At 33.4% G+C, this 14530-nt stretch overlaps 1 protein-coding gene across 2 annotated transcripts in view; it reads right to left on the bottom strand.

The window, feature by feature from the left end:
- LOC133206389 (E3 ubiquitin-protein ligase TRAF7-like) overlaps positions 1 to 14530 on the bottom strand; it is a 324928-nt gene that overhangs the window by 304427 nt on the left and 5971 nt on the right. The window contains exons 8-16 of one of the 2 annotated variants that reach the window (XM_061342337.1): positions 13523 to 13604; positions 12812 to 12953; positions 12486 to 12590; positions 12173 to 12250; positions 11754 to 11840; positions 11221 to 11356; positions 10882 to 11030; positions 10577 to 10696; positions 9283 to 9368 (exon numbers count right to left, since the gene is read on the bottom strand). In XM_061342337.1, the coding sequence (XP_061198321.1) occupies positions 9321 to 9368; positions 10577 to 10696; positions 10882 to 11030; positions 11221 to 11356; positions 11754 to 11840; positions 12173 to 12250; positions 12486 to 12590; positions 12812 to 12953; positions 13523 to 13604 (947 nt within the window). In that variant the 3' untranslated portion in view covers positions 9283 to 9320. Of the gene's footprint in view, positions 1 to 8835; positions 9369 to 10576; positions 10697 to 10881; positions 11031 to 11220; positions 11357 to 11753; positions 11841 to 12172; positions 12251 to 12485; positions 12591 to 12811; positions 12954 to 13522; positions 13605 to 14530 lie in introns of those variants that run through there. The other variant, XM_061342338.1, reaches the window with a different exon arrangement.

Genomic DNA, 14530 nt, shown 5'->3' with positions numbered 1-14530 from the left:
GTTTTTGTTGTAGAACTGTAGACTTTCATGTAGAAAAATTTCCAATATATTTGTGAATACTTGTATGTGGTATATTGGTTTTAATGAGTGTCTGTGATATATTATAAACTTAGTAATATTTAAAATACATGTAAAACTATAAACATTTAATTTTTTGACATCCTGAAAATTGTAAATATGAATTTTTATGATGAAATGTAATTGATTTTTATGCATGTACTTCCCTCAAGGTTATATCAGAAAATCCATGTGTTAATTTTGATCTGACTCATTATATTGAGTGGCTTGCAACTGGTGTCTCAAATCAATGCATCAGATCACTTTACAGTTTTGAATAATTTACATGTTGATAGGTTATTTTGTGCAACAAGTTTGGCTTTTCTTACTTAGTTATTTCAATCTTGGTTATTAATTTATTTTAATGCCTTTTCTCTTTTTTTCCTCCAAAAATAATAGAAATGAAAAAAATAGAGCTACCTATTGATACATTTTAATACAGTGGTTCCCGTTTTATCGAATAGTCAAGTTGTCAGCCTAGTTTTATCCGAATAGCCGAAAATTAGAATAGCCGATTGCTCCATACCGAGTCCAAAGATAGATGTATAGAGCTACATGTATTGATAATATATCGTAGCTAGCAAATTTCAAGCTTGCACTTTCGTTTTCTTTTGACATGTTTACTTAATGACTTTACTAAAAATAATTTATTTCACTTACTTATGAATTTAATATGAATTTTTTTTTCAAATAAATTGACGTATAGAATATATTCGTTGATAGTTATTGCCATCTTTCTTCAGCACATGTTTACATTCTTTCTTCGATGGTCGCCATTTTGGAAACGGAAGTAGACTAAATGCTTGACTAATAACCGTAAACTATTTTTCCCTGGATAGATTGTAAATTAAAAATAAACAAAAATATTAAATATATGTAATTGTTTCGTTTTTATTTGTTTCTTTAATACGGTTACGTATTTTATACTGTGTGTGAGTTTACCAGTCTCGTTCTTGTCTGCTGAAGAGAGATTTTGAGAGCCATGTGGAGAAAGATGGTATGAATTTTGAGACGTATTTTTATAGAACGGGCCATTTGTGATTTTTACCATAAATTTTGCACTGAAAAGTGAATAAATATTAAGCCAATTGACCAAGTTAAACGATTGAATAGGTTTATTTCATTATCCAAGCAAATTGTCATACACAAGCTAATCAGTTCAATAATTAAAATTTCACGCCGAAAAAATTGCAAATAATTGTCATAATTAACAAGTGCATCATTGAACCCAAGCTGATCTCCACAACTGTAATCAAAACATATTTATTTACTATGCCCACTATTGACACAGGTAAGGTGCCTGTGTGCGTCCAGGCGTAACTAATCCCCTCATTGTCGTACTCAAGCCAGTCAAGGTAATTGGTGTCAAACTGTGTAAACAAAGGCTTCACATACGAAGTTGGAGGTGTGAACAAGGTGCTGATTATCAAAAAACACTATGATAGTCCAAATTTTTGTATCGGATAAAACGAAATTCCAGTATTTTCTCATCAGAATATCAGGTGAAATTATTAATAAATATATAAGAAACGGTTTTGTGCTCTGATATTATATTAAAATAGCCGAAATATTCGTTAAACCGCTATCCGATAAAATGGAAGCCACTGTACCAACAAAGATTTTTTCAAGTTTTTTCCCCCAGAGATATTTGATATGGAATGTGCAGTGTGATTGCTTTTAAATAATTTTTCCTTTTTTTTCTGTTATTTACTGTGACTTCATTGTTCTATCATTAAGTATGATGGTCATTATGTACATTATTATTATTATTATAAATGGTGACCTGTTATGTTTTCAGACAAGATTCAGCAAACTAACTTTATATCTTAATCAATGTGTTCATGATATAATTTGTTAAGATAAAAACTTATTGAACCAGGTGCACGTCATTAACAACTTTACCATGGCAGTGTATTTAAATTCTGTTTGGTTTCACTTGGTAGTAAATGTAAAACACATTCATCAGTTAAACACAGTAATGCATGACAAGTAGAACGAAAGATAACTGTCCAATGTAGATATTATTTTTTCTTTCCATGCAGTCTCAAAATTCTTCTATTTCATCTCCATTGTTTTGAAAAAAAGAAAAAAAATTAAATGCAAGATGGGTAAAAATATTTTTATTAATTTCCTATACATGACCAAGTTTTTATTTTATTTTCCATATGCAGCCAAACTTCAGTCAAGTTTATTATATTGATCGGCCCAAAACTTTGCTGTACTAAGTTTAGAAAATAAATCTGATAAACCAGAAGAACACAAATTTTATATGAAATGAAATCTGTGTTGTTTGAAAGAAGAAAACAGTCAAAATCAAAGCTATATAGAGTGTTGGACTATTCAGTTACAGAATCATCTATTTATCTTTGTCAAACAGTCTGTGGTCTACTTGCAGTAAATGTTTCTTGAGATTGGCAGCAAATTTCATCTAAATTCAACATACGATACTTACGCAGCACATTCATACATAGTACATGTACTTTTTAAAAAACTGAAGTTCCTCTAAACTGGGTACTTCATTTCCTTGATTTTCCCTCTTACCTCATTGCTTATTAAAACTTGTGATATAGATGATAACATCTTGCCTATTTATATTTGATTATTTTACTTATGAAAAAAAATCCATTGTTACAAAACACTTTATTTATGATTCTTAATACATATTTTTGCACGTGAGAACTAATAGTTTTGTTGTATGTTCTCTTTGGTGCATTATATTTATATGTATGTACAGTTTCACATGTTTCTCAGCTGTAATTACTTTTAGTCTCATAAAAATAATTTCTGGTATATGGACATTTGAACATCTATAAAGAATGTTCAAAATGGTGTTTATTTGCTGTAGTTTTAATTTTAGTTTATAGCATAATTTATTTTCGTTCTCATGTTTATTAGCAGTTAAACTGTTACATCATCTCGACATGCTCACAAGAGCAGATACATGTAGTTCAGTTCTCAATAATTTTATTTATTTGCTAAATAACTCGGTCAGTTTTAATACCTGACAAATTTAATTGTAGAAATTGTTCATAATTTATTGATTCCTCTATACACATTAATATGTGACATCATTTCACATTAAAAAGTATGAAAAAAGACATTGATTTTGTTTTCATTCAAACTATTTATGAAAAAATTGAAGATTTATCAAATATTTTTTCTTTACACCTGAAGCAGGGTGCTAGCTGATTAAGTAGGGGATTGGGGGCACCTAGAGGTCCTATGTGGGTCCAGGGCTAAGCCCTTGTGGAGGTTTTGGGGGTAAAGCACCTGGATTCGAGTTCTAGGTGGACGTTTTTAGGTCACCTGAGTCACTCAGGTGTCCTATTGCTATCTGTTTTCATCCTTCATCATGCACTAACATTTTTGAAACCGCTGAACCAATTTCAATTAATTTTGGCATATAGCATCGGGGGGGGGGGGGGGGGGGGGTGGATTTCATGGTCCATGTCCCCCTGAGGGGTGGGGCTAAAACCATAACCAGAAGTCTCTGTCGAGACTAGCTCTACTGGTTTGTACTTATAACAAAGGAAGAGAAAAGTAGCACTTGGACTTGAAACTTTGCAACAGCAATGAATAAATAATAATCCTTGTTAAGTTGTTTTACTCTCTTTTTGTGGCAAGATGAATTGCAATCAGATTAAACCTGTAGAAGGAGTAGCCTTTTAAAAGAATTTTAGAGAAATTCCGATTTTAGTTTTGATGGTAACATCATTCATCAAATTGAATCAAAAAACAATAGAGACAATTATGTATCTCAGTGTACTGTACTTGCATGCCACATATGTTATATGAAAATCAGACCAAAACTGTAGGTGAAGTAATGTTTTGAAAGTATATCAAAGAAATTTCAATTTTTATGTAACCATGGCAACACTTCACAAAAATAAAAAAATGGATATACAGAACTATGTATCTTAGTGTAGTCTATTTTTGTGCCAAGTTATATTGAAATCAGACCAAAACTGTAGGAGGAGAAGCATTTTGAATGTATTTCACAGAAATTTTGAATGTATTTCACAGAAATTTATATTTCTAGAAACCATGGCAACACCATTCACCAAAATCAAAAATGGATATACAGAATTATGTATCTTAGTGCAGTCTACTTGAGTGCCAAGTTATATTGAAATCAGACCAAAACTGTAGGAAGAGTAGCATTTTGAAAGTATTTTGCAGAAATTTCTATTTTTAGTAACCATGGCAACAACGTTCATCGAAATAAAAAAACCATACATAGAATTATGTATCTTAGTTAATCTACATGTGTGCCAAGTTATATTGAAATCAGACCAAAACTGTAGGAAGAGTAGCATTTTGAAAGTATTTTGCAGAAATTTCTATTTTTAGTAACCATGGCAACAACGTTCATCGAAATAAAAAAACCATACATAGAATTATGTATCTTAGTTAATCTACATGTGTGCCAAGTTATATTGAAATCAGACCAAAACTGTAGGAGGAGGAGCATTTTGAATGTATTTCACAGAAAATTCTATTTTTAGTAACCATGGCAACACCATTCAACAAAATCAAAAACCGATACACAAAATTATGTATCTTAGTGTAGTCTATTTGTGTGCCAAGTTCTATTGAAATCAGACCAAAACTGTAGGAGGAGTAGCATTTTGAAAAATTGTTTACAGACAGACGGACAACTTTGACATACGGACGGATGCCTTACTATTGCATAAGCTCTTCTGGTCTCTGACCAGTAGAGCTGAAAAACAATCAATCTTAAAAAAATCTATTGTCTTGGACATCAATCAAGCAAACTGTTGGAATGATTGTAATAAGCATGAACCCTCTAATTCTGAAATTCATGGCCCCAGGGCTAGGGGTTCTGGTGCTAGGGTGGGGCTATATAGTTCATATAGTGAAAGTGCATTATTTCTTTGAAAATCTTCATCTCTGCTCTTGGGTGTCAAACAAATTAAGAAAGTGCGTAGTTATAATGAACTTGGGTGCCTCTTCCAAAATTATGAATTTCATGACCCCAGGGTCAGGGGTTCTGGTGTAAGAGTGGGGCTCTATTGATTATATAGTGAAAATGCATGAATTCTTTGAAAATCTTCTCTGCTTCTGGGTATTATGTAAAGAAACTAATGCATGATTATGATAAGCAAGAGCACTTCTTCCAAAATTTTGAATTTCATGGCCCCTGGGTCGGGGGTTCTGGTGTTAGTGTAGGGCTCTATTGATTTTATAGTGAAAATGTATTTATTCTTTGTAAATCTTCTTATCTGCTTCTGTGTATTATGTAAAGAAACTAAGTGCAAGGGTGCCTCTTACAAAATTATGAATTTCATGGCTCCTGGGTCAGGGGTTCTGGTGAAAGGGGAAGGGGTTCTATTGATTATATAGTGAAAATGCATAATTTCTTTGAAATTGCTACTAGTTATAAAGCAAAGAGTCTAAGTGTATAGTTATGAAGAGTGAGGGTACCTCTTCCAAAATTCCTAATTTGTGAATTTCATGACCTTTGGTCATGGGTTCTGGTGTTAGGGTAGGGCTGTGTTGAATATATTAATAGTGAAAATGCATTATTTCTTTGAAAAATCTCTGCTCCTGGCCATCTCTGAGGCAAACAGTAAAAGTTTTAATAAGCAAGATTATTTTTACCAGATTTTTAAAATTCTGGACCATTTGGTCAAGAATTCTGATGCTGGCCAGGGCTCTATTAATTTGTATTCTACAGTGAGAAGTTATTTCCCTTTGCCATTCACCTATGATACATGTAATTAATCACAGTGACTGTAAATAATGTTTTGAAAGGTTAATAGAATAAGAGAATTTTGTTCTTTCATAGTTTTAATGATCAGGTAGACTTGTAAATAATAGATAAATAAAAATGAGAAAAAAATAAGTCAGGTGACCGTTAAGGCCGTTGGGCCTCTTGTTACTATTTCTTGCTATCATGATTATCTATAAGAATTAATACAAGAGGCCCAGGGGCCACATCGCTCACCTGAGCACTAGGACTAGGAAAAAGCAGAAATCACTTCAATCTTGAAAGGTTGAAAAGTTTAAATATAAAAGTGGTTGGGGGGGGGGTGTCATGAATGGAACAAATTTGAATCTACATTATCTGAGGATGCTTCCATTTAAATATGACCAAACATGGCTTTGCTGTTCTTGAGTAGAAGATTTTTAAAGATTTAACCTATGTATTCCTATGTAAAACTTTGATCACCCATTGTGGCCCCATCCGACCCCCAGGGGTCATGTTTGAACAAACTTGAATGTACACTATCTAAGAATGCTTCCATATAAATATGACCAAACATGGCTTTGCTATTCTTAACAAATTGTTTTTTTTAAAGATTTTTCCTATATATTCCAATGTAAAACTTTGATTGCCCATTGTGGCCCCACCCGACCCCCGGGGGTCATGATTTGAACAAATTTGAATCTACACTATCTGAGGATACTACCATATAAATATGACCAATTATGGTTTAGCTGTTCTTGAGAAGAAGATTTTTAAAGATTTTTCCTGTATATTTCCTATGTAAAACTTTGATCGCCCATTGCGGCCCCACCCTACCCCCGGGGGTCATGAGTTGAATAAATTTGAATGTACACTATCTGAAGATACTTCCATGTAAATATGACCAATCATGGCTTTGCTGTTCTTGAGAAGAAGATTTTTAAAGATTTTTCCTATATATTCCAATGTAAAACTTTGATCGCCCATTGTGGTCCCACCCGACCCCCGGGGGTCATGAGTTGAACAAACTTGAATCTACACTACCTGAGGATGCTACCATATAAATATAACCAATCATGGCTTTGCTGTTCTTGAGAAGAAGATTTTTACTATGTGTTCCTATGTAAAACTTTGATCGTCCATTGTGGCCCCACCCGACCCCCGGGGGTCATGAGTTGAAGAAGCTTGAATCTACACTACCTGAGGATGCTACCATATAAATATGACCAATGATGGCTTTGTTGTTCTTGAGAAGAAGATTTTTAAAGATTTTTCCTATATATTCCTATGCAAAACTTTGATCGCCCATTGTGGCCCCACCCGACCCCCGGGGGTCATGATTTGAACAAACTTGAATCTACACTACCTGAGGATGCTTCCAAGTAAATATGACCAATCATGGCTTTGCTGTTCTTGAGAAGAAGATTTTTAAAGATTTTTCCTATATATTCCTATGTAAAACTTTGATCGCCCATTGTGGCCCCACCCTACCCCCGGGGGTCTTGATTTGAACAAACTTGAATCTACATTACCTGAGGATGCTTCCAAGTAAATATGACCAATCATGGCTTTGCTGTTCTTGAGAAGAAGATTTTTGAAGATTTTTCCTATATATTCCTATATAAAACTTTGATCGCCCATTGTGGCCCCACCCGACCCCCGGGGGTCATGATTTGAACAAATTTGAATCTACACTATCTGAGGATACTACCATATAAATATGACCAATTATGGTTTAGCTGTTCTTGAGAAGAAGATTTTTAAAGATTTTTCCTGTATATTTCCTATGTAAAACTTTGATCGCCCATTGCGGCCCCATCCTACCCCCGGGGGTCATGATTTGAACAAACTTGAATCTACACTACCTGAGGATGCTTCCACATAAGTTTCATGTTTTCAAGCACAGTGGTTCTTGAGAAGAAGATTTTTTAATGATGCCATTAATTTTTCACGAATTCTTAATTATCTCCCCTTGGAAGAAGGCGTGGCCCTTCATTTGAACAAACTTGAATCCCCTTTACCCAAGGATACTTTGTGGCAAGTTTGGTTGAAATTGGCCCAGTGGTTCTTGAGAAGAAGTCGAAAATGTGAAAAGTTTACAGACGGACAGACAGACGGACAGACGGACTACAGACAAAATGTGATCAGAAAAGCTCACTTGAGCCTTCGGCTCAGGTGAGCTAAAAACTACAAATATTTTTAAGGTCTTTGAAAACAAAACATACGAATGCTCCTGCCTTGCAAGAATATAGAAACAAAGCCTTTTATTTATATTCCTATATCCGATAATTCATTCGTTTTCAAAGATGGAACCATGATTTATCTTGAATGTGACAATTTTAGGGAGTTGTGGGACAGTTACGCCTCCTTTAAATCTACCGTTATGTAATTTGTAAACATGTACTCTGCCAAGATTGTTCAGGGGAGGAGTAAGTATCTATCTCCTCTGCCCTGACAAAGCATGAATGATACATTGAGGGATGCATACTACCAGACTTGCTTTGGAGACTGCATCTGACCTACATTTTCTGGAAGAGTGACCATGTTTAATTTTTTGGTATTGGGTCTATTTCCCATGTAAGTAAAATTCCAGTTTTGCATGGATGAAACATATAGGGATGCACTCTGTCATATTGTTTGGGATGCTCCAATTGACATACACTTTTTTTTTGATCAGTGATAGGTCTGTCTTGAAGCAGTTCCATTCTCAAGTAACTTAAAGCCCTACTTGTGCCAAACTTGCTTGGATGATGCATCTAGGTATAGGCACTTCTTGACATGCTTTGAATGCTGCATCTGACTTTTCCAGATCACTTAACTGTTAAAAGGTTTTGGACCAGGTCCGTTCCCAAGTAACTACTAGTATAAGCCCTACCCTAACCAAACTTGCTTGAAGAACTGTTATGTTTATTAAACATGCTTTGATTTTTTAGATTAAGGACTATGTTCACAGTTGAAAGTCTGCTGAATATACATGTATTCAAATACACCCGTAAACATAATTAACCTTAATATAACAATATTTTATTAATCAATAAAATATCAATAACATGTACAAAAGAAAGTTAATAATTTGCTAAATGACCTTGTAAACAAAATGATGATTCCCTGATATCTTACTTCATGAAAATGTACAAAAGCAAATAATAAACACATGTTTAAATACATGTATGTTTCACAAAAACAAAAATATTCAAATGCTACATTTGTATGTCAGTAGTTCTTAACAGTGAAAGTTGATTCTTTTAAATGAGACAAACAAACACACCCACAAAATGAATTTTCTATATTAGTGTACATGGAATGAATTACAGTGTATTGCATGTGGGTAAACATAACTGGAAGTCCATGCTGAAAAATAATTTCCAATTTCAGATTTTGTAGAGCATTTTTTACCTTAAGTTATAAACCTAAGCATGAACAAAGTAAACATGTTTATGCAATAAACATTCTATAAATTGTCAATATGAAAGACATGAAAGTTTTTATTGGATGCTGAGATTTTATCACAAAACAATACACTGTGAAAATCGATATTGCATGAGGTTGATTTTCATGTTTGTAAGGCAAATCCCATCTGCATTTGGAAATACTGGAACAACTGTAAAGAGAGATAAACTATACACTGTAGATCACTGTCTGTTGTAGAGTAACTATCTCATGTACATGTATATAGTGTTCAGGCTTTTATTCAGATAAAATGTTACAATTTTTTTTGTCATCATGTCTAAATCTAGAGGTTCATTTTTTACATGTAAATATAGAATGATGTGAATGTAAAAGTACAGACAACTTTTACTAGGTTCTTTATAATGAAATTCTTTTCAAAATCGGTTTTGATAGACTTATTCACAAAACAGAATTTTTAATTGAGTTTGTGTATACTGACAGAAAAATTGTATCTTGCATTTTCATGTAATGCTATACAGTGAAACCTCTTTATCTCGAACTTGATGGGACCAAGAAAAAAAACTTGGAGATATCCGAGGATTTGAGAAATTGAGGGTAAAATACTTAAAGAATAAGTAGTTGGGACTTCCAAATCACTTCGACATATCCATGATATTCGAGATATCAGTGTTTGAGATACCGAAGTTCAACTGTATATGTTTTTGCAGAGAACAAAAAAAAAACTTTGTGATTCATTTCCACGTGAGTAAAAGCCATGAGATATAAAGATCAAGATAACTTATTTTCAAACAATGTACTGTTCAAGTTACTTTAGGAATGACTCTAATTCTTGGCCAGATTATTTGAGTATAACCTGGTTTGGGTCAGTTTACGCTTTATAATCCGCGAAGCGGATTATAAAACAGTGTAAACTGACCTAAACCAGGTTATACTGGAATAATTTGGCCAAGAATTAGAGTCATTCCTAATAATTTAATTTCAAAATCATTAAATAACTATGGGTGTAAAATTTGGTTGCTTTTTTATTAGTACAAATTTGCTGCTCAATAATACAACTGTAGTAACGGAAGTGATGGGAAGCAAGGGGAGGTAAAAACTGATACATAGGCCTAGCAGCCTTGTTGTTTGTTTACATGTGGTAAGATCGAATTATTGTTTGAAGTTTAAGGTACATTTATTGAATCTGGAATTTTCCATGAATTCCGAGGACTGGAAATGAGAGGATTGTATGCCTACAGATGATTCAGCTGGTTGTCGGGGGGGGGGGGGGGGGTGTCCCCATACCACACCAGGTTATACAGAAATAATTTGTGTTCCTTTTTGGATATTAAGCAATCAGAGGCTAGAATACAAACAAAATTAAATTATTACAGAATATACATGTCTATGAAAATTTACCTTGATTTCATGATCCTCAGAGCCAGACAGGAGTGTGTCCCCATACAGAACTACTGCATTGACCCCTCCCTCATGTCTGTGGAGGGTCTGGATAGGCAGCATATTCTCCAAGTTCCAGATCTGTTAAATCAGAAACAAATGATTTTGTCAAGAATAGGGTACTCATTCGATTTTGTCGAGAATAGGGTACTCATTCAACAATTAAAAGTGTTAAAAATAATGTTTACACCCACTTAATATAATTACACTATACAATGTATATATGTGTATACACATGATATAAAAAATGATATTCAAAAAATTACCATTATTGTTTGGTCACTGGAAGACGAAAATAGAAAACGACCTGATGGGGTCACAGTCAGAGAGTTCACGACCCCGATATGACCCCTAAGGGAGGAGACATGCTGATTATTTGATAAACTGAACACCTGTATATTTCTGTTGTATGTACCTGTAAAAAAGAATGATTACTGTAACTGAAATATCTACCAGTGCTTTTATTTTTTTTTTAAAACTGTAACACTGTCTAATATGACAGTAAATATTTAGTACTGCAAATTCTTGTTTCATAATAGACATACACGTACTTCACAGTGATTTTTATTATTTGCTGTTTTGAAATTTAAATTTTAAAAATGTACCTGCAATGACAAATTCATGGGTGATTGCCAGAGAGTAAATTGACCCATAGTTGTGTGGAATGTTCCCTTTATGTTGGAAAGATCCTGAGGTGTTCCAAATGTCAATGGTATTGTGACATCCACTGTATAAGCTCTCCTAAAGAAAATATGTAACTTCATGTACATGTATTTACATGAATAAAGATCAATGTTTTATTCAGAAAAAAAATCCATGGATTTTGAAGAATCAAGTGGTTTTTGCATTATATACTGTTGTGTCTGAGTGTGATTATGTAATAATAAAGTTTTCTATGTGTCATTTGACTTGTTAACATTGACTTTGTGCCAACATAGTGATTTCAATTGATTGAATTGAAACAGTGTTTGGAAATAACACTGTATTTAAAATTGAACAAGCTTTTTGCAAACAATCTAGATAGAGTTTAAGTAAAAAGTACATGTATAACTTAACTAAACAATGCCTTATTCTTAATTATTTACCCAAAATTTTTGTATATCAAAATCAAACAGTTCCATTTAGTGTGCATACATACTTTGTCTTGACTTACTACCAGGGCTCGGACCCAGTGGTGTAATCCAGATATTGTGTGTATTAAAGACAGGGTCTTCATGTCCCAAACCTACAAAATGTACAATATACAATATTTTTAAAAAAAAAAAAAACATCCTACTGATTACAACTAATGGATCTGAGAAACTAACGTGGTACAGTTAAAAAATGTTGAGATCAGCAAACTGAAAAATTATATCAGGCTAATGACAGAAAGTATTTTAATATTGAAACACCACAGAGAGAGAGAAAGAGAGAGAGAGAGAGAGAGAGAGTTTCAGCATTAATCTAATTTTCATGTGTATACATTTATATCTTCATGTTATATTTGTAGATGCTGAAGAGATTTAAATTCATTAAAATTTTAATTTATATTAAAGATTAGACCTCTTTCCTTTATACCTTTATTAGTGAGTATGATGCAGTAAATAGGTTGTCCCCAACAACTACCATGGAACTGATCAGATTATCATGGGCATTCTGGAATATAAAATAGTGATAAAGTATAAAGTAAAATGTAAGAAAATCAATGACAGACATATCACCACCCAAGAATAACATGCTACAGTTTGCATGTATGTAAGTTTCTCCTCAATCTGCAATAGGTCATGGATTAAGAACTCTATATAATGCAGTATCACGACTTATCACTACATTCCTTTTGCTCTAAGATCATATACAGAAAGCCGTATCTAGCTGAGAACTCTCCACTTACAAAGACACAGTTTTCCTGTGTGTTAGAATCCAGATTCCAAACTCTGATGGAGAGGTCGTCTCCCCCAGACACCAATGTATTCTCATAGATGGCCATAGTATGGACCTGTCAATGTACAGTACTACAAGTCAATGTATTAGTGTAGAAATTAAGTGTCCTTTTAAGTAAAACGTTTCCATAAATAATGTAATACATGAAAATCATACTCCATGCACATTTTTCCTTAATGCATCTGTAAATACCAAAGATACATGCATGTACAAGTCATTTAAATTTTTAGCTGCAACATTGACCCAGACACAAAAATTTCTCTGTCTAGTACTCACCACTCCGGTGTGACCCTCCATGGTTTTGATGCAGCCATTGGTGACAACATCTAGATCCCAGACTTTGATCAAACTATCCCCTCCAGAACTATACAATCTCTGTTTGTACAGAGCCAGGCACCAAACTTCTTTCTTGTGGCCTCTGGAAACATTCAAAATCTAGATTAATTGTGAGAAAAAGATGGAAATATTAAAAAGAATTCAATATATCAAAATCATTTGTTTTACATGTAGAAACAGCAATACATGTGTACATGTACATTATTTCTTCAGTTTTTAAAAATTTCTTTCTTCTTTTCTAATTCATCATTAATGACAGACCAATTAGCCCACAACAATCACCAGAAAAACATGGCGCTTCCTTTTTTTGAAGGGGGGAGGGGGGGGGCTCACAAATCCAACCCTTAGGACCAAAGTGTGAACAAATCTAAATTAAGACTACATGCTTCCAAGTAAACTTAACAAGATGTAGCTTTAATTTCTGTGCCACGCCCTTATTTTCTAAGTACATGTATTTTACCCTGGATATCTCAAATCTCCGGATATCTTGCAGTATTTTCTCGGTCCCATTAAATTCAAGATATAACAAACTCAATATAACCTCAATATCTTGAATCTTCAGATATCTTGAAGATTTTTCATGGTCCAGTCGGATTTAAGAAAACGAGGTTTAACTGCATTTTTATTGCCCAGTGGTTTCAGGGTTCTTACCTGAGGGACCCTATACATTTGAACTGGAAAGGCATTTTCCAGGTTTCTGGTCTCAAATTTGCTGGAGGACTGAGCTTTGGACCTACTCAAATTAAAAAAGACCAAAGTTAAAAGTGTTACACATGCATATGAAATTAAAAAACATTTTTTTTACTTTTATGCATCCACAATGATATGCACACATACCTCTACCTTTTTTTTTTTTTTTACAATACTGTTATCATTTAGAGACACTCTCAAAACAATTATTGTTAATTTATATGAATCAACATTTAGTAACCATGAAATGGTAAAATTGTAAAATTAAACAGCCTGCCACACAATTTCTTACATTTATCTTTTAATCTAATCTACATGTATTTATACTAGGAACCTACTTTGACCATCTAGGTACATTTTTTTAAAGAATGTATAGAATTTATGTAGTCTATTCAATATGTAAGAAAGATATACAGGCAGGAAGTATCTTAATAGTTCAATTCTTTAATTATACAATGGCTTTAATTTTTAATAAGAGCATTAGTTAAATGAATTAAGTATGCACTAGGTTTAATAGTATTAAAGGAATAACTGTCATTTTTTGTGCATTTTAAAATGTGATAAGCAACCAGGGAGCAAGCATCAATTTAAATATGGTGTCGAGCCTTTATGCAAGAATTGTCATATCAAAGATTTCATGTTGGTTGGATTTCGTCTTCCCACACTCCAAAAAATAGACACCAATTCTTTACATTTACGTTCTAAACTTTAAAAAAATTCTCTCCCCATTCTAGCCTTTTATTCTAGTACTGTAGATAAGTTTTTATTATTGAGAACTTTATTTTGGCATATTTAAATGAGATTCACTTCTGGCAAAAATTTCATAATACAAATATAGCTCTTTTATGAGATCGATCCATAGATATATCAACTTCACAGACAAGCATATCCACTGAGCATGATGGATTGACCGAATCAAGGGCTACATTTGTTAGGCCAAAATAAAATTATTGTTTGTTTGGAATTGCC

Source organism: Saccostrea echinata, unplaced genomic scaffold (genome assembly GCF_033153115.1).
Source record: "Saccostrea echinata isolate AGI-Se365-2 ecotype Australia unplaced genomic scaffold, CSIRO_AGI_Sech_v1 ptg000054l, whole genome shotgun sequence".
NCBI classification, from domain to species: Eukaryota; Metazoa; Mollusca; class Bivalvia; order Ostreida; family Ostreidae; genus Saccostrea; species Saccostrea echinata.
Note: the sequence above shows the minus strand (reverse complement) of the source record. Positions and strands in the feature narration are given on the sequence as shown.